The 21,351-nt window shown below is 40.8% G+C and overlaps 1 protein-coding gene across 10 annotated transcripts in view; it reads right to left on the bottom strand.

Moving 5' to 3' along the window:
- FRY (FRY microtubule binding protein) overlaps positions 1-21,351 on the bottom strand; it is a 339,974-nt gene that overhangs the window by 206,099 nt on the left and 112,524 nt on the right. For 9 of the 10 annotated variants that reach the window (XM_049646775.1, XM_049646767.1, XM_049646768.1 and 6 more), the window contains one exon: positions 7,451-7,650. In XM_049646775.1, coding sequence (XP_049502732.1) covers positions 7,451-7,570 — 120 coding nt within the window. In that variant the 5' untranslated portion in view covers positions 7,571-7,650. Of the gene's footprint in view, positions 1-7,450; positions 7,651-11,073; positions 19,062-21,351 lie in introns of those variants that run through there. The other variant, XM_049646773.1, reaches the window with a different exon arrangement.

Raw genomic sequence — 21,351 nt, 5'->3', positions numbered from 1 at the left:
AATTAAGAGTTGGATGCTCAACCCACTAAGCCACCCAGGCACCCCCTCTATTCCTTTGGAATGAACACAGTGAGGAAGTAGCAGGCTGGCCTCCAAAGAAATATACCAGAAGATTTGGTTGGTTGATACAAGTTCTTCAATGATGATGGTGATGACTGAGCACTTAGCGGATGCTAAGGATTATACCAGGAGCTCCACACATTCCCTCTAACCCTCTCAACTGTTCTATGTGCTAGGAGTACATCACATTACTCGAATTTTGCAAATGATAAAAAAGGGAGATTGACTGGCTCCAGGCCACATGACACTAAAGAGGTTGAATCAAGATTCAAATTCAGATCAGACTGAATGAAAAGTTGTTTTGTCTTTGACTTTATCCATTCTTGTCCATTAAATAAACAAAGTCAAGATTATGGGTGCTTTTGCTTTTGAAAAGCTGGAGAGTCTTGTTTTTGGAAGAGTTTATTGAGAAGGTAATTGCCTGTGACTACAGTGACAGATGCTATATAAATGGAGAGACTCCTAGATAATGAGAATGTATATTCTGAGACTGTGTCCAACTGCTAAGAGTCAACCCACCTCTCCTCTTCACATATTGCTAAGGTGAAGCAGGTGACCATATCAATGAAAAATGAGGTATCCTTAGATGCCCCAAGGCAGAAGGCTGAGAATCAGTGTTAGTTATACTTAGCAGATTTGAGGGTATCACCTGCTAAGGAGTACAAAGGACAAAACAAAATCCATTATTATCAGTTTAGAGGTTGGCAAAATGACCCTGAGAAGCACAGGTTCTTACAAAGACATTCCTTTTAAGCTACTATATTAACTTTTCTATCTATTCACCCATCTATCCATTCACTTATTCATACACTCATTCATTTATTCAAAAACTATTTACTGTCTACTGTATATAAAGCAGAGTCCTAGATATGGGGACCTGCTGTGTGTGTGTGTGTGTGTGTGTGTGTGTGTGTGTGTGTGTATGTAAAGATGAATCAGACACAATTATTGCCTCTAAGGAACTTACTGACTAGTATAATGTTTAACTTTACAAAATCTGTATCCCCCATCCACCCGCCATAAAAATATACATAAATATACATTTACATTATGGGCTGGTATACATACACATGACTTAAATTTTTGTTAAGCAATATTTACCCTTCATACCTATACCATACTCTAATATTTTCTATTCTAGCCTACTTTAGTATTCTATTTCAATAAAGACAGTGCAGTTTGCATGAGAGAATGATACAGTGCTTCAGACAGAGATTTATAGGTGTGTATATCCACATTTGCACAGTTGTATGGAGTCAGCAGGAAAGAAACCAAGTAAACCTTTTTGATGACGAGGTACTGAGAAGTACCCCAGGTGGGACCTGGAAAGATAGGATGAAAGACAGCCAGGAGGAAGAGATCAGTGGCCATCTAGGAAGGAGGCAGAGAAGCACAGAAGTGAAACATGGGTTCATAGAGGTGGAGGGGGGAAGAAAGACAGGTGGTCTTTCAAAGAGTGAAAGGGTGTGAAATGAAGGTTTCAACCAAGAAAATTAAAGGCCCAGGGTTGTACTTAGGGAAGATTCATCAGATAGGATCAGAAGAGAAAGAATTGGCGACAGTCTTTCAACTCTTTGTTTTACTCATTTTGCAACCCACCCCCCCCCCCGCCCCCACCAACCTTGCCATGGGAACTTCTGCTTGCACATGAACCTCACAGTGCAAAGGCCCACCCTCATCTGCATGAGAAGCAAACCAAGAATCCAGCAGAAGACTGGCAGGAAAGTGGACTAAGAAAACTCAAAATCTCACATGCTATATAAGTATTTGGAAATGATGAGTGAAATATAGGATTCTTTTAAAATGCCGAAGTAAGTTCACAAGAAATGAGAAGGGAAATGAAAAGCAAGAAGTTATGAGGTGACATGGTAGCTGTCCTGGGAGAGGATTACTGGTCTCATTAGCCTACAGGCCTTTTTTGTTGTCTACTTGGGGACAGGAAACAAAGCTGTGGGCCTTTGAGAGGTGGGACATTGGAAATAAGACACTTAAGTCTAGTTCTAAGCAATGAAACAATGGGCAGGGGAAAATCTATCCACTGGCACAGGAAGATGAAAAGATGTTCCGACAGTCCCCGCCTGGGTTCTGGGTAACAACAACAACAACAACAACAACAACAACAACACCTTCCCTGAGAATTTGAAATCATAGTCCCAAGTACTACATGAGTTTGGGGTTTGCTTTTATCACCTTCTAGATACATAAACTCCCAAGCCAACATAATATTTGGCCCCAGATAATGATAACTCTGGGACTAATCTAAAGGGGACACAGAGGTGTCTAGGTGGCTCAGTCTGTTAAGTATCCTACTCTTGATTTTGGCTCAGGTCATATTTCACAGTTCATGGGATCAAGCCCCAAGTTGGGCTCTGTGCTGGCAGCATGGAGCCTGCTTGGGATTCCTTCTCTCCCTTTCTCTCTGTCCCTCCTCCACTCACCTTCTCTCTCTCTCTCTCTCTCTCCTTCTTTCTCAAAATAAATAATTGTTAAAAAAATAAAAAATAAAAGAAGACACACAAAAAATGTATGTTTAAGGTGATCAAAGACATAGAATAGAAACTGTAAACTTAAGAAAGAAACAAAATACACCTAAATAGATTTTAAAAGACAAGCAAACAGCACTCCCAGAAATGAAAAATACAGTAACCAAAATTATAATTCTTAATAGGCAAGTTAAACAACAGATTAGACATAGCTCAAGAAAGTATTAATGAATTGGAGATAGGCCCGAGAAAATTACTCAGACTGCAGTAGCAAGAGATAAAAATAATAAAAGAAGGGTAAAAAGATATGAAATACAGCATGAGAATGTCTAATATATATTTAATAGGGATGCAAGAAAAAGAGAAGAGGGAAAATGGAAGAATGGCAACATTCAAATAATTAATAACTAAGAGTTTTCCAGAACTGATGAAAGACATAAACCATCAATTCAAAAAGCATGAGAGTCTCCAACAAGAAAATAAAAATAATGCCACATCTAAACACAGTGTAGTGAAACTTAAAAACACCATAGACAAAGAGAAAAACCATAAAAGCAAACGGAACAAAAATCAATAATCCAGAAATAACAAGTCAACCAAAGACTTTCCCCCAGCAGTGATAGTGGCAACATAGTGAAATATATCACCAAAAGTCTAGAGGGAGAATAAATGTCAAAGTAGAATTCTATTCCCAGCTGAACTATTACTGATAGCTGAGGGATAAATAAAGACCTCTTAGATAAATAAGACTGAGTGATTTACCACCCACTGACTCTTACTTAAATAATTACAGAAAACATACTTTGGGAAGAAGAAAATTTATGTATTTATTTAAAAAAATATTTTTTTAAAGTTTATTTATTTTTTGAGAGAGAAATAAAGTGTGCATAAGTGGGGGAGTGGAAGAGAGAGAGAGGGAGACACAGAATTGGAAGCAGGCTCCAGGCTCTGAGCTGTCAGCACAGACTGATGGGGGGCTCAAACTGCTGAACTGTGAGATCATGACCTGAACCAAAGTTGGACATAACCGACTGAGTCACCCAGGGGCCTTGGGAAGAAGAAAATGTAAACAGAGGGAAAGAGTAGGAGACAAAAGGAATGAACATCCGTATTATTTTTTTCTATACTTTTTAAAATTTGAAATAAAAATTTTAAAAAGCCACAGATAATACAAGTTAGCTTGTTTAAGACACTTGGCATGGGAAAGGTAAAATAATGGTAGGACTGGGCAAAAGCAAATGCTATCAACTAAGCCCATGAAGTGGGGCGCCTGGGCGGCTCAGTCGATTAAGTGTCCAACTTGATTTCAGCTCAGGTCATGATCTCACGGTTCATGAGGTTGAGCCCTCACGTTGGGCTCTGCACTGACAGTTTGGAGCCTGTTTGGGACTCCATCTCTCCCTCTCTCACTGCCCCTCCTCTCTTTTCTCTCTCAAAAATAAATAAATAAACTTAAAAAAAAAAAAAACTAACCCCATGAAGCAATAAAAGTAGAGTAAAATTACTGACTAATCCACAAATATTAATAGATATGACCTGAGCATCTTTTGAGCACAAGGAACAATACTGCTAAACTAGTGAAGAATGTTTGCAAAGAAAAACAAGCTAAAATGTAATTTTGGTAGAATATTTTTCCTTCCTGTCTTTTATTTTCATTAAAGTTAGCTATTTGGACATTGGAAACTCATAGATACAACTTTAATTTTGATGCTGTGTATAACTGATCCCACGCAGGCTGATGTGGAATTTTGAAGAACTTAGTCTTTTGAAAGTAAACTGAAAAACAGAGATTCCTGAGTATTGCCATAAGGAATAAATCTCTACTTCCAACTTTTTGAAATTTACCCTTACCATTCCCCTACAAGTTCCAATTACATTAAAGAAAAAGAAAACAACTTTGTGCTTTGATACAAAGCTACATAAACTCGGGCTTTTAAAGGATTCAATGTCTTTCAAATAGAACTATCTGAGCAAGAGAAATAGTAGTGAGTCTTTATTGGAATTCACTTTAAATGTATTATACAAACATCAAAAATAACACCTCTTGGGGTGCCTGGGTGGCTCAGTCAGTTAAATGTTTGACTCTTGATCTCCGCTCAGGTCATGATCTCCTGGTTTGTGAATTCGAGCCCCGTGTTGGGCTCTGTGTGGGCAGTGTGGAGTCTGCTTGGGACTCTGTCTCTGTCTCTCTCTCTCTCTCTCTGCCCCTCCCATGCTCACGCTCCCTCTCTCTCTCTCTCAAATAAACAACGCTCCCTCTCTCTCTCTCTCTCTCTCTCTCAAAAAAATAAATAACACCTCTTGCTATGGCTACAGAACTAACAAATGCACAGTAACATTTTTTGAATCCAGCAGTGAGCCGCAAAATCGACTCACGTGTATTGCCCCGTAAGTGCACAAGTACAAGGACAAAAATTACTAAGCATTTTTCAGCAGACCAGAAACGGATATGGCACGGAAGCTTACGTCTCTGCCAAAAAGTACAGGGGGAAATAAATAGCCCCTTTTTATGAAAAGCAACAATACTGAAATTTGATTGATACATTTCTTGAACATAATGTTCTTCTACCTGGCACTCAGCATCCAGTGGCCTGTCACTCTAGGCCCACAATAAAGATTTGCTGGTGAAAAGGACTTACACTTTTTCTTTCCCATTTTTCCTGTTTAGGGACGTTTAAGGCGTCTCACTGAAAGGAACAAAATTGTCTACCTCTAATTAAAAGAATGCTATGGCACATAGTAGATTTTTAGACGTGACGTTTACTCCAAAAAGAAAATGCCATCCAAACAAATGCCAAGCTGAGTGAAGAAAAAGTTAGCCCCAAACTACCCCACTTACTAAAGTTTCAAATAATGGCATTTAAACTATTATTTTGGAAAGAGGGATGGCTCAAAAGATGTCAGGGCCTAGTCTTAGCATCTCTTTAAACTTTGGTACAACTTCCCAGCTCCTTAGGGAAATGCACTATGACAAACAATTTCAGAGACCCTGATCTGCCACGGTGAAGGAATAACTCCTCCTTGTGCCTTACTGCTCTCTCCTCCTTAAACTCCCCCGTGACCTCTGGACCCAAGCTGGCTTCCCACCCTCTGCCAGGGGAGGGAGTCCGGGCAGCCTCAGAATCTACCCAGGCGCTCAGAGGGTTCCAGGGATCAGCACAATTTGGGGCAATGAGAATTTGGGTACTTGATCTTTGGCCAGTTTAAGTTATAGGAGAGCCCTGTGTTGGTTGGTTGTAAGACATTAAAGAAGGTATCTTCACGTGAGGACGTCCACGTAAAGACGCAACAGAGTGTAGAGGGTTCAGAGGCGGGCTCTGAAGGTACTAGGCTTGAGTTCATATCAACACTGTGTGGCCTTAGGCAACTACTTCGCCCTCTCTGTGCCAACGTTTCCATCTGTAAATGGGGATATAAATACTACCTACCTGAGGTTATTGTAAAGGTTAAAGGAGACACTAAATGAAACACAGTGCCAGGCACATAGTAAGTACTCCAGAAATATTAGCTATTATTAGCAGAAAGAGTAGCAGAAAAATAAATTTCAAAAATAAGTGAATGTGGAAAAGGTACCGTACTGAGGTTTAAATGATTAAAACTATAAAACCAAGAAACATTCCCTAATAGGAAGGTAGAATTCATAAAGATAACCTCCACTGATCTAATAAAAACTTTAAAATGCAAAATTTGTAACCGTCAGGCAACCATATACTTAACAAATATTCTTGAATTTTGTTTCCCAACTCTTCAATTGTGATTCTTACAAAGGTCATTTTTAACAGATGATGTCGAACATCATCTGCTATTTATTTGTTTAGAGACTTGTTGTGGGTTTAACACCATCATACTTAATTATTTTAAGCTCTGGTGCTGCAAAGCAAACCTCTCAGCGTCTTCTTATGCCCCAGGATCCTCTCAGGAGGTACAAAGCCGAGCTTCATAGAAAAAGCTGTGTCACTCTGGATTCCTTGCCTTTTCTCCTACTGTGTTTCTCCCGCCAAGGTAATCTGAATCTGCCCATTGGCCTTTCTTCCTTCCTGACTGTCCTTTTGAGGTTCAGTACTCTGTCTTTAGAGCCCTTGTTAGAGCAATTAACATAAGGCTGAAACACATGCCTTATTTTGTAGCAGAATCATCTGCAAAGAAAGATACTGACGTCCACGGACATTATCTGTCTAATAAGGGACCTAAAGGTAAGTGAGCCGAGGATCTCCTGTCCTCCGACTTTCAGAAAACAAAGAGGTGTTTCTAAATGACTCACCAAATAACTTCTTCAGACAATAGATCGCTGAGACCCAAGTTCTCAAACTGGAAGTCCAGGAAGCCACTTGAAGAATGATTTTTTTTTCTCATTTACTTTAAAAACAGACAAAAGATTCCGACTCAAGTATAAATGCATGGCAGGGACTCTGAACACAGTTTTTCTAGGACTCACACTTCCTGTTATTAAATTATGCTTATTACTGTTCAAATGCAGTAATGAAACATGCCACGGAAATGTATTTGCTAAGGATTCTTTTAAAGTCCTTGACTGTCATTTTTTTTTAAGTTTATTTATTTTGAGAGAGAGAGCATGAGTGGGGGAGGGACAGAGAGAGAGAGGAAGACAGAGAGAATCCCAAGCAGGCTTCACACTGTCAGTGCAGAGCCTACAAACCGTGGGATCATGACCTGAGCCGCGATCAAGAGCTGGAGTCTCAACTGACTAAGCCACCGAGGCGCCCCTCTCATTTTTTTCCCCTCTAAATCGGGAAACTTAATCACAATCTTTAAAAAAAAAATCACCTGTGGAATCAAAAACATCTTTGGAAATCTGGGGGAAAACAATCCATCTTTCCTCAGAGCTTTAAAGTCTACTATATTTAGTATAAAGACGAATTGAAACAGGTGTCGTGGCGCATACTCACCAGAGGCTCTGCCATGATGATGCGAATCTTGCGCTCAGCCTGAGTGGTAAAGTTGACGAATAAACTCTTGAGGACATATTCTCCTGGTTTGCTGTCTGGGTCCACGTTGATGGGTAACATGGTTGGCGGCCCTTTCTCTCTCTGTGTGCCAGAAACAGGTGGAACCGGAGGCTTGATATAACCGTTGCCAACTGGAGAAGCTGAAAAATACAACAGATGTTCTTACCGGCTGAAAATGACATCCTAAGTATCCAGATTGGCTGTATTAAGCCATCAATGTACGGATATGAATCATATGAAGAATGATGCATTTGATGTCATAACCTGGCCGTGTTCTTTAGGAATGGTGTCAGGGGCACTTGAGTGGCTCAGTTGGTTAAGTGTCTAACTTCAGCTCAGGTCACGATCTCACGGTTGGTGGGTTCAAGCCCCGCATCTGGCTCTGTGCGGACAGCTCAGAGCCTGGAGCCTGCTTCAGATTCTGGGTCTCCCTCTCTCTCTGCCCTTCCCCAACTTGTGCGCGCTCTCTCTCTCTCTCTCTGCCTCTCTCTCTGTCTCTCTCTCTCTCTCTCAAAAATAAATTAATTTAAAAAAAAGGAATGGTGTCAGAATGTAACTATTTTGATTACATTAAGTTTGCAGTATGCCATGTTTGATAATCTCAAAGTATTTCTGGTTATTACATTGCTTTAGGTAAACTATGTTTCTTTTTTAAATTTTTTTAATGTTTACTTTTGAGAGAGAGAGAGAGAGTGCAAGTGGGGGGGGGGGGAGCAGAGAGAGAGGGAGACACAGAATCCAAAGCATATTCCAGGCTCTGAGCTGTCAACACAGAGCCCAATGTGGGGCTCGAACCCATGAACCATGAGATCATGACCTGAGCTGAAGTTGGATGCCCAACCCACTGAGCCACCCAGATGCCCCTAGGTGAATTATGTTGTAAGCATACAACATAATTGTTGATGTTGAACTATGAATCCTACAACATTTAAGATGTTTTTTGCTTGTTTTTTATGTGCCAGGGAAATGGACTAAGAAAATGTATATGGAAAAAAAGTGATTTCCTGTCCTGGTTTTCCTAATGGCCAGGAGCTCTCTGTGCTTCATTCTAAAAAAGGAAAAGACTTCTGGGGTGGTGACTTCCAGAAGTTTCCATGACCCAGAAGTTTCAGAAGCCCATTTGGCTCTTGCTCCTGAAAGAGATGCCCCTCTTGAAAGATAAAAGGCTCAGGCAGTGCCCAATCTATGCCATCCGAGATGTGCATTTGACTTTTCACTCACGCCACCATTCGGCTCAAGTTGGGATACCTCTCCTCACCTCTTCCAAAATGTGCAGGTTCCCTGCCTGGATTAGATCTTCAACAGAGGCAGCTGTGAGAGTCCCTAGTGAGTGGCCTCCTTTTAGAATGCAACAGAGTCAGACAAGTATTTTAATTTGATAGAGAAAGCAATTTTTATTCGTAAATGAAAATTTCACGTCTCTCTACTTTTTACTGTACTTTGGCACGTCAAACTCTAACATGCGCTATCTCCTTCCACCTAAGTACTTGTGACACGGTTGGTCATGATAGCCAATGAAAGAAATGTTGAGTTAAGTGGCTTAGGACAGGATGATGATAAAGTAACTTTTTTAAAGTTTATTTATTTATCTTGAGAAAGAGAGAACAGGGGAGGAGCAGAGAGAGAGAGAGAAAATCCCAAGCAGACTCTACACCGTCAGCATAGAGCCCAATGCGGGGCTCGATCTCACGAATTGTGAGGTCATGACCTGAGCCAAAATCAAGAGTTGGACGCTTAACCAACTGAGCCACCCAGGTGCCCCAATAAAGTAGACTTTTAAAAGGAAGACTCTCCAGCTCAGGGTGGCTGAATACGGAGATTAAAGAAAAGATGAAGAAAAAAGGGGACTTCATTTGGATGCTGGTTTGGATAGTAAGAGAAGGGTGGCCTGTCACTGATAATGAAAGAGGGAAAAAGTTCTCCAGGAAAGCTGAATACTTTTCTCAAAACTGAAAATAAACTCAAGTCTTCTCTTCCCTTCTTTCAATCCCAAGTAAAATTCTGAGGAAGCCAATGAAAAATTGTATTTATTTTATCAGATGACAAACACGTCCTTGTGTTAGGGTCTATCTCCTCTTTCTCTATGCTTTCTCTCTAATCCATTCGACCTGCCACACAGTTGAGGGGTCCCTTACATCTGGAGGATCTTCCCATATCTCAACTACCACCACACTTTATGGCTTCTCAAGTTATAAAACTAAAACATGTTTTATGTATATTATTCCATTTCTTCTCCATTCTTATGAGCTCCATCCTGGTCCAGGCCTTTGGAAACTTACGGCTCAATTACTATAGCAGCCTCTGTGCTGACTTTATTTCATTCCTTTCATATACCAAATTTTTCTTTACCATGGCTTTACATTTTTTTTCAGTTTATTTATTTATTTTGAGAAAGACAGAGACTACGTGAGCAGAGGAGGGCTAGAGAGAGAGGGAGAGAGAGAGAGAGAGAGAGCGTCCCAAGCAGGCTCCACACCATCAGTGCAGAGCCAACACGGGGCTTGAACTCACGAAACCATGAGATCACGGCCTGAGCAGAAACCAAGAGTTAGACGCTTAACCAACTGAGTCACCCAGGTGCCCCTTCACCATGGCTGCAATTACAACTTTTTTTTTTTTCTCAAGGTTTTCACTGGCTCTTAATTACCATCCAGCCTTCACACATGGTCTGGTTTTGATAGCCTTCAGCAGTTTGCTTCCACCCTGTCCCCAAGCCAGGCTGATACCCTGGCTGGCCCAGGAGCACACTCTTCTTCCCTATGCCTTCCTCCTTTCTCTCTTCCTGCTCCTTTCCACTCTTCTCTGATCATCTAACTCTCTTGTCCTTTCAGAGCCACGTGTAGATCGATCTCCACAAAACCTACCTCCACCTGCCCACTCTTCCCTGGTAAGTCTGTATTACCAGATTTAGACACTTAACTCATGTTCTTTGGCCTCTTCCATCCTACATTACCTAAGAAAGACTCAGAAGATAGCTGACAAGAGAAGTAATCATCAGTTGGTCACACAGTTTTGCCAAGGCTTGGCCCCATAACTGAACCATATACTCTTCTCCGTGTTATCCTCTGAAAGTTCCCGAATAAGACTGTAGCCTCCTAGTCTAATACAGAGTTCTTTATACAGATAATACTCAGTAGATCTCCTTAAATAACTACCTGAAATGACACCTTACTTTATTTCTGTACATCTTGACTCATAGGGAGGGAGCTCTCAGAGACGAATCAGTAGTTAGAGTCATTAAAGGGAGAGGGTGCAGTATTTGCAAGGAAGAGTCAGTTAAACAGCACTTGAAGCTGCTTCCTAAAAGGCATGATTGATTCTAATCGGACATATTCAAAATCAGGTGATGCAAATGAAGTTCTGGTCACTCCTCTGCCTTTACCTGCTTCTCCTCAGTGCAGGTGCCTTTTGGAAATGGGAAGCCTGGGATCCCAAGACCAACTTAATAAAGGGACTAAGGTCTCCACGAGGTATTTTCCTCATGTTTCCAGGGCATTGTGCCATAGGGCTGGAGATTGGAATAGAAACTGAGAAAGTCTAAGTGAAGGACAATCTTTCATTACCTTTAGTTTTCCACAGGATTTAATCCATTTCTAGAAGACAGCACTAATCAGCTTGATGTAATACGTAATTGCAAGATCAGATCCATAATTAAAAGACTCTGGGGCCTAAAAGTCCCGACCCCAGTGAGAGAAATTTCAAGAGTGACCTCCGGCAGTCTTCTGAAATGTTGCGTCTTGAACCAGATAGCTGAACTCCAGATACCAGGATGTGTCTCTGATGAATATTCCATTTAAACGGCCAAGGTGCCAATTCACTGCTGTCATAAAAAAAAGTTAGTCACCTGTACCTCAGAGCCAGACATCCTTGTGAGTGCAAGAGTCTACACAGCCTTGGAGAGGAACTATCCTAGCCCAGCAGAGCCCTGTGGCAGAGCTGAAAGAGATTCAAGGGGAGGGCGCCCATCATTCCTGTTTTAAACAGATCAGCGGGGCACATAGAGATGCAGTAAAATTTAATGGGATAAATGTCCTTGAACGAGACCCACTCTGTTCTAATAGCTCCCTGTATCCTACCATAATTGATTCATAACAAATCCTAGCCTTTTGTCGGAATAATTTTCAAAAGTAAACATATGACGTAGCACCTTTCAGGAGCTCAGTTATTTGGTGACAATACATATTCCCTGGTAGTCAAAATTGAGTCACAAAGTCTCTACTAGTCTAAATATGAGAACATTACCACTAGAAAACATCATTAGATTTTTCCCTGTGTACTGGCTTTTAATCTACACATAATTAAGATCCACTGTCCAGTTTTGAAGTTCACAGTAGTCTGGAAACAGAAAATTACAAGGAAAGATGCAACATCTTGGGTAGAAACTCTAATAGCAAAAGAAGGCGGGGGGGAAGGCACTACTCTAAAAAGGCTCTGTAACTTAAAAATGCAGTTGTGTGAAGCCATTTGGCACAAGGCCACAGAATCAGACACTCTGACAAGTGTGGGGGCAGTGACAGATCCATCTAGCATGTTGTCACAACTAATATTCATGATGATGACCTTAAGTCCTATGGAAAAGCTAAAATAAGTTTGATATGTAGTCCTGTATTTGAGAAGGTGGGAAGAAGAGTGAGGTCAATTTCCAAAAGGTAAGCCTAAAAAAAAGGTTTGGGGTATAAAGGGTAAATAACAACCTTAAGAATTTCACTCGGAAGAATTAATCTCTTTCTTCATAGGTCCGATTTTTTTTTTTTTTTTTTTGAGAAAAAGAGAGACAGAGAGACAGAGACAGAGAGAGGGAGAGAGAGAGAGAATCTTAAGCAGGATCCATGCCCAGAGTAAGCCCTACTCGGAGCCCTGATCTCATGACCATGAGATCAGGACCTGAGCCAAAACCAAGAATAGGTCGCTCAACTGACTGACCCACCCAGGTGCCCCCATAAGTCTAATTTTTAACTGGAACTTATTTTTTATTGCAACAGACAAACCAGCAAGGCAGTAATAGTCACACTTTGGCCCCTCTCTGGCTCTGCCAAAGCAGGCAGTAAGTACTGTCTGAATTGACTCTTCCCACCACGGTGTTGCCACTACTTTCTGTCCAGCCAGGCAAGCAAGTCGGCCGGAGGTCAGGATTCCCTCCCAGACTTCGCGGAGACCGTGCCATCCATGGTGCCTCCATGGTGGGGCCTCTGGAAATAGGGATCCCTGATGATGAAAGGGTCCTGACAGGTCACTGTTATCTTCCCCACCTAAAAAGACATGTTGAAGGAACGATTTGATTTGCTAGATTAAACGCTTTCTCTCATTTAAATTTTCCTGCATGTGATAAATTTTTGAGCTTCCTCTCCATCTGCTTTAACCATCTCTCCTTCTCTTCTTCAGCTCATCTCCCTATTTGCACACATCAGCTCAACGTCCCTAGAAAGTCACTCAGACCTGGGTTCCTGTGGGCGGGGAACAGAGGCACGGGCCACAAGGGCATCACGTTCAGTTATTAACCAGGACCTTCCTTACTGAAACTTTTGGGAATTTGCTTTCTGTTTAGGTTTTCTCACTGACATTTTCCTCTTGGATTTGACACGTTCTAATTTTTCTCCATTGCCTTCTTGTATCTTAAACGGGTTTTGCCGATGCCATTATTTTAGCCCAAATTCGGTTTCTGTTTGGGTTTGCAGGATGGCTTCAGGAGCTTCTTCCCCTTGTTCCCTGAGTCTCTATTTCTTCTAGTAAGCAGGGCCCATTCCTTAGTCTGGAAGAAATCTGTTTGAGGCTTTTGTGGCCCATTCATTAGCTCTTTATTAGATCTATTTCTAACTGCAAACGATGATCTCCTGAACGTGACTATTTTTTTCCCCAGTGTCATGGACTAATAACATGATTTTTAGGCTGGCCGTTCTTAGCTGGCTAAGGTCTTCAGTAAACTTTCCCTGAATTGCCAACATTTCCAGGAATTATTAACTTCCAAACTGCGACACCAATACAAATACCCCACAACTCATAGTTTGGCTACGTTTTTATTATGTCGCTGCAAGGAAAGTTAATGTCATAACGAGTTTCCTCATATGAATGTCCCAGAGGCTGTAAGTGGCCCCACATGTTACAGGACAACAATTGGTTTTCTCAGTCAGATTTTCAGAGAAGTTGATCCCCTCACCTGTTAAGGCTGTCATTCATTCGTTCACTCATTCATTTAGACCAATATTTCTTTAACGAGTACCTGGGTTTCCAGCACCGTTCTAGGCCCTGGGAAGGTAGCAGTCAACAGATAGTTCCCGCCCTCACAGAGTTTACGGTTTGCTGAAGCAGGACCATACAATCCGCAATGTTTTGTACACACACACGCACATATACACTGCAAGTCAAACTGCAAGTCAGATCGCAGTACGTTCAAAAATGAAGGGAAATTAAACACAGTGAGGGAATAGAGGTTCAAATGTTGGGTTTGGAACTGCCGTGGAGAGCAACGAGAGCCGTGTGCATTCTTGGTGTCTAAGGAAATCCAAACACACTTGGCTTGGGCAGGATCTGCTTCTCTGACCCATCCCTTTGACCTGCCCATTTTTGCGTCTGTTCTGGTTGGGAATGAGAATTTTAACCAGGCTGTGAAGAGCATGAATCAAAATGCCCATTGGACGTGCAGCCTTTTCACCTCCCCTCACAAAGTATACAACTCAGGAAAGAGGCCCATCCTTGCCGGCTTTTTCCCCCACTTATAAAGACGGACAAGCGCAGAGTTAGTTGTTGCCAATATTCAGTGCTTGCTCTGATGTTCCCAGAATGGGAATCAGACTCCGAGCGTTTGAAATAAAGAAGAAGTGGTTTCCTTTTCTTTTGAAGTGCCCCTGAGATTATATGGCGGTCACTGTTCAAAGTCGCTGCTCCTCTTAGAAATGGAGGGTCCGTTTAAACAAATCTACTTCCTACAGATCACTGTAACCTATCTTTGAACACAGGAGTAGATTGATTAGATTTCTTTGTTCACAGCTGGATATATGTTCTTCTTTCTGCCGGTTCTCAGCACCTCATTCGTTTTGTGGGTTCTAAGGGCAAATCCTGTCAGTACCCAAGTGCTGGGATCCTTCTTGAAGACTTGATGTTTCCCCCCCAGTCCCTCTTTTCCTGTAAGACTTTTTCTGTTTACTGGCATTACAGGAACATTTCATAAAACATAGCAAACCCAGAATGACGCAGCTACTGTGAGAACATGTCACACTGTGTATAGAACTATAATAAATTGTCCACTAATGCATTTATAAGGGTGCTTAAGAAATGGTATTTTAAAAGGTACTGCAAATACTCAAAGTGGCCAGAAACTTTAAAAGTCATGCAAAATACATTAGGATAAAAAGAAGAAAAAATCCTGCAAATGTGATAGGAAGAATTATTTTCCTCTGAAGGGTATTCTTAAGAAATGGAAAATGTTGAGATTTAAAGAAACAATTAGTTTGAGCAACAGAAAAACATTTCTTAACAAAGAGATGGATAACTCTTAATTTTATATGTTTCAAAACTGGTCAAGAAGAGAGTACAAGGCAAAAATACTCAAATGCTTTTTGCCTTGGAAGAAAAATATATTCAATGGCATGGTAAGTTCTTCTTAACTAATTTCTGTAAAATTCTGGTAATGTGAAATGTTCCTTGCGTTTTCATTGATGAAATGCATTCTTCCTTTCTCAGGCTACTTCACTCTCTCCATTCTCTAGTCCTCAAATTGTGTGCCTTCGAGTTTCAGGGTCCACAAGATGGCTCTAAGATAGTTACTGTCTCTTTTTTTTTATATATATAAATTTTGTTTTTACATTTATTTATTTTTGAGAGACAGAGTGAGACAGAGCGTGAGCGGGGGGAGGGGCAGAGAGCAAAGGAGACACAGAATCCGAAGCAGACTCCTGGCTCTGAGCAAGAGTTTAGCACAGAGCCTGACACGGGGCTCAAACCCACAAACCATGAGATCATGACCCGAGACGAAGTCGGATGCTCAACCGACTGAGCCACCCAGGTGCCCCATGATAATGTCTTTAATACTCAAAAATAATCTTGGAAGGCCAACCCCTCTCACTTTTACAGCTAAGACCATGTAGGTGAAGAGAGCTTAAGTGTCTTGCCTAAGGTCACAGAGTGGTTGACCCAGGATCTGATCCCATGTATATCTTCTGAGCTTCTTGTATGATCCTGAATTTAAAAACAAACCAGTTGTTTATGAGGAAGACTGAATAAAATAAGTTCCCTTACCCACAGTTTGGCCCTGGTATGAGCCAGTGTGGGGACTTCAGGGGACGAAGAAATAAAATACAGATGTTGTGATTTGGAGAATGTGCCAGCCACAGAGGTGCATCCTGCCAAGTTCTCTGTCCCCTTAAACTCGAATGCGTCTTTTAGCTAGTATAAGGGCTTTGGGAAGGCTAAGAGTATAAAACAGAGCCAAGAATTGAAGACCCATAAAATATACGAAATCTGATTACTGACATACATTAGAAAGATCTAGAGACCATTCCTTCCTAGATATACTGATGATATCAACTTTAACTGGTTGTTATTCTAACAAGGAGCAAGTGAACTTCTGTTCAGTCTGCAACCTCTCCACACCATTTTTGTCTTTGGTCTCCTAGAGACTGGATACCCGGGAGAGAGTGAAGGAGTTCAATAAAGAGAAAGTAGGCATCAAGTCACTGCCCTGTTTTCTTTTCTCTCTTCCTTTGACTTACAGTATTTTATCTTACAGAAATGACAGTAACACTTCAATGATTGCCTTTCTAAATGTCTGTCATCTGCTAAGATGCAATTACATGGACCTTCCCCAATTTTCAAAGTAGGTACTGTCATCAGAGCCTGAACAAATGTCTGCCAAGATCTGTGAGCAAAGGAAGATGAGGTTACATTGACATTTCAAGGTCCTTTCTCACCAAAAGGAGATCGAATAACCTTCTAGAGGCAGGATAATCCTGAATTTCAACTTCCTTCTCAGCAAAACAGACAAACTGCTCTCATTCATGTGCCCTCCACTGACTGGCCTCTCTTCCTTCTCTCCTTTTCTTTTCTTCTCCATTTTCTTCCTCTTCTGGCTTATTTTGTGCAGCACAAATCTCATTAATTTGCAATGCATTAAGTCAAACTTTAGGATAAACTGGACAAGGCTTTGTATTTTGTTTTTAATGGTAACTTTCAAAAGGCTATGCTGATTTACAATGTGAATCGGTGGTGATCAGAATCTCGGCATGTCAGATTTGCCTGGAAGGCTGCACCCCACCTGATTCAGCAGGTCTGGGATGGGGCTCAATAACCTGCATTTCTAACCAGTGATAACCAGTTCTAACTAATCCTAACTAGGCATAACCAGATTATGCCAATGCTGTTGGCCCAGGAGTATAGTTTGATGTCTCTGATATAAATAAATGGGAAAACAAAGAGGACCAATTAATCCAGTTAATAACATTGTTTTTCATTCCATTTGCCTATAGATATGCTTCATTAACTTTAACTAAGTTAATGCTCTGGAGGCAAAACATAGGAAGAACACCAAATGGGGAGTCAAAGGTCCTAGTATGGCTCTATATGAACTTGGGGGATGAACTTGCACCAACTGGGCTTCAGTTTCCTTATCTGTTATTTTTAAAGAATCCAGGCCAGGTTGTCCTTTCTAGCACCAGTATTCATTCTATGACTATATAAAATATATAGTCAAAATTAATAAAACATCACTTATTCAATACTTGCACAGTTCAAAGAATTAACACTTACCCATCAACAGATGAATGGATAAGGAAGATGTGGTATGGATGTATGTGTACATATACCTACGGTGCATGTTTCATGGCATTTGTGACAACATGGATGCACCTGGAGGGTATGATGTTAAGTGAAATAAGTCAGACTGAGAAAGACAAACACCATATGATTTCACTCACATGTGGAATCTAAAAAAAACAAGCAGAATCAAACCTATTAACACAGAGAACAAACTGATGGTTGACAGAAGGGTACAGGGATGGTCAGAATGGGTAAAGGGGAGCAGGAGGTACAGTCTTCTGGTTATGGAGTGAATACGTCACAGGGATGAAAGGCACAGCATAGGGAATATAGTCAATGGTACTGTAATTGCTTGTGTGGTGACAGATGGGAGCTACACTTGTGGTGAACATAACATATAAGCTTGTTGAATCACTCTTGTACACCTGCAACTGATGTAACATTGTATATCAGCTATACTCAAAATTTTTTTTAAAGATTAACATTTGCTTTCCCTTGAATTAATATGAATTAGTGAGATTCTATCATCTATCCTCTCTATGTGGGAAAGTTTTACGAATGATCCTAACCTTTCCCCTTATTTTCTGGCTCCACTCCCTTTCCTGAGACTAGCTAGTGAGACTAGTCCTGACCACTAGCAACTTCCTCTATTACGGGTGGACACACAAGGAAGCCTGTCTTTATTCCTAGTTGTAAACCCAAGACTTGTGTTAACATTAAAAAAGAATTATGTACTGAGAGTCTTTCACAAAATCCTATACTAACTAGGCATTATCTCTTTTCTAGGCCATCGATTAGCCAGACATTATGGAATAGATGGCACTCAACCCAGGTCTTGAAGGATTCTGATAGGTAAAGATGAGAAAGGGGCAACCCAGGCACAGGGAATAGCATGGCAGGTGCATGCGTCTGCTAAGAATCTCTCCTCGTTCCTCCCTCCTCTCACCCTCCTACCACACATCCCTATCTTAGCACGCATGTTCAAACTTTCTCTTCACTAAGGACTGTAAAGTCCTCAAGAACAAGATTACATCTTGTCTTTATTCCATGTATTTAGCACAGTATCTGGCATAGCTAATTAAACAACTGTGCTTGCTTAATCTTTGTTGAATGGAACCCATCTGATTCCATAATGCAGTCTTCGTGTGAATGAAATAATGGAGCAAGTACATATATATGAAAAACTTAAACTCTCAAGTCCTATAAAAAAATAGAGGTGTTTAGTTCTTATTATCAGAATTAAGGTTTTGAAGGGCAAGCCAATGTGAGTTTAGACTATATTTGGAGGACAATTGGGAGTTAGCAGATTTCTGGGAAGAATGCTGAGCTGATGTTATTGTGTAGGGTGGGCTCAAGAAGGGCCGTTTGAGGGACAACACAAATTAAAGACCATTGCAGCTACTATGGGAAAAAGAACAAAGATGGAATCTGAAACAGGATAGAAGACAGTGCATCTTACACAAGTGAACCTGAAATCCAGTCCTATCACTATTCCCCAGTAGAGAAAACATGCACCGTAGGTTTCCTGATGCGATGTTACAATAATTAAGGTGTTTAAGAAGCATTTTTAGAGTATCAACTCTAGAAGCCTTTTCAAAATTCCCTACCAGTGGCAAGATATTGGCTAGAGTTATGACACTCAACCACTGAAAATGGTGTTGGCTGTGTACTCCTGAATGACAGAGGGGCTCTCAGGCTCCTACCACTGGAACAGAAATGATTTTGGCAGTGTGGCAGACAGGGAGTTGTAACTTGCCCTATGTCCATGTTCATCAAGTTTTCAAAACATTGTAGCTAATGTCCATTTACCAAAAAAAACAAAACAAAACAAAAAAAAAAACAAACAAACCAAAACCAAACCAAACCAAACCAAACCAAACAAAAAACAAAACACCATGGGGCTATAGGAACAAGTTAAATGTCACCCTAAGGAAGCAAAGCAATAATTCAAAGGTAGGTACATTTTACAAGAAAACTGCACTAATTTCTACAAGTCAATGGAGGAGATAAAAATGGGTAGGATGATTAAAGACTTAGGAGACAGAACAACCAAATGTAATGTGTGGACCTTGTCTGAATCTTGATGAAAGCAAACCAACTGTTAAAAGACATTTTTGAAAATGACAATCAAAGCAACTTGAATGTGGACTAGAGATTAGGTTACATCAAAGAATGGCGGTCAGTTTGGTTACGTATGAAGTTAGCACTGTGGATAGGTAAGAACGTACCCATATTTTCTAGAATGTACATTGACTGTATGGCATTCAAGGAAACGATACCTATATTTGATTTGAAATGCTTTAACAAAGAGAAAGGAGGTATAACTGAAGCAAATCTGACAAAGCCTTGTTAACTATTGAATGTAAGTGATGGCAATATGTTATATATCGTACTATTCTTTCCCCTTTTGTGTTTGTTTGAAAAATTTCATAATCAAACTTTTTTTTTAAAAGATAAGCCTCATTTGTAAAAAGTTCCCTATATCTTCTAAGGGCAATAATGAAGGGATAATAGCATTCCTTCATTATTTCATTGAACTCAACTCAATTAAAAAATACATTGAAAAATCAAACAACACATTTATTCCAGGTTCGATCACATAGGTTTTAATGTTCACTCAGATTTCAGGCCCAACAACATCCTTCCACATTAACTAAATGTGTGGGATGGGTGGTGTGGATCTCAAGGGTGTTTACACTTACAATACATGGCCAGGACGAACGCAGGCAGGATGCCATTTACACAGGCATCCTTTATCATACCTATGTTACAATAATATAGTTTGAGCCTTTCCAGAAATATTTGGGTCTCAAAAGTGTCTGAGTGAGATCAGTTAATCACTTCACTAAATGGCAAAGTTCTGCTGATCCTTGATATGCATAAGTTACACTGCAAAATTCTGTGGGGTGGTGCAGAATTCAAAGGTAAATTTAAAAAGACCACCTGAGAGATTCAAAGAATGCAGTGCTTTCAACTATAAGATGCCATGAGGCAGTGTCAGGTTGAAAAGCCAACCGATGAGCACATAAAGGTAGGAGAACATTCGTTAATTTATTTATTTCACTGGTTCATTTAATCAGTCATCAAGTATTTACTGGAGGCTCTGAGCACTGGGTCAGCTGCTGGGGGGAGCTGGTAATATGCAGGGAAGACAGGTATTATGTCCAGAAATATAATTACAAAAATGGGAAGTGCCGTGAAGGTTGTTGTAAGAGAGGAGCAGGGGAGACGTATCCTTGACTGTGGGGTCGGGGCGGGACTCTCTGGGATGGTGGCCTTAAAGATGAGACCTAGAAATAACTGATGATAGATACAGTCAAAGAAGGCATCGAGGCTGAAGAGAATGGGGGCAATGGGATTGTAGGAATTCACGTAGGTGGGGGAAAAGGGCACTTGATGGTGTCTCACTTCCTTCTGGTTTTATTAGAGGCTGTTCTGGCCAGCCACTTGATGGCACCTCCCTCTAGCCCTTTACCCAGCTCTGCTCTCCTGCAGGGCACTGACCTCCTGATGATATATGATGACACATTATACACTTGTTTTCTACCTGTCTCCCCTACTCCACTTAAGTGCAACAAGGGCAAGGTATTTGTTCTATTTCTTTTGTAACCTCGCCTTCTAGCTTAATACCCAGTACTCAATAAATATTTGTTGCATTAAGGAGTAAGAAAGCATTAAGATATACAAGGTCCTGAATACCCAGCTTAGAAACCCAACATTCAACCCGAGACTCACATTAAGTCTATTGAAAGAGCTATTTCTGCAACCAAGCAAGATGCTGACAAATAAAGCACCAATCTGCCCAGGAGTAGAATATAGTATCACGGATGACAGCCTGTCATTTCCGTAGAGAACTTGACTACTGGTGTACTGAGAATGCCTGGCTTATGGAATCTTTAGAGAGGGTCGTCAAAGTACAGGTTGTGACCCACTACTCGATCATGAAACCTATTTCCTGGGTGCTAACCAGGATGATTTCAATGAAATAGAATAGAAAACTCTACAAGAGAAAATAGCGGGTGATGGCACCCTGCAGAGTGAGGTTAAGTAAGCACTATTTCACAAAACTTGTGTTTTCAGTCTCTGTCTGCGTC

This window comes from Panthera uncia (assembly GCF_023721935.1).
Source record: "Panthera uncia isolate 11264 chromosome A1 unlocalized genomic scaffold, Puncia_PCG_1.0 HiC_scaffold_16, whole genome shotgun sequence".
Taxonomy (NCBI): domain Eukaryota; kingdom Metazoa; phylum Chordata; class Mammalia; order Carnivora; family Felidae; genus Panthera; species Panthera uncia.
This window is presented reverse-complemented; position numbering and strand designations above follow the sequence as displayed.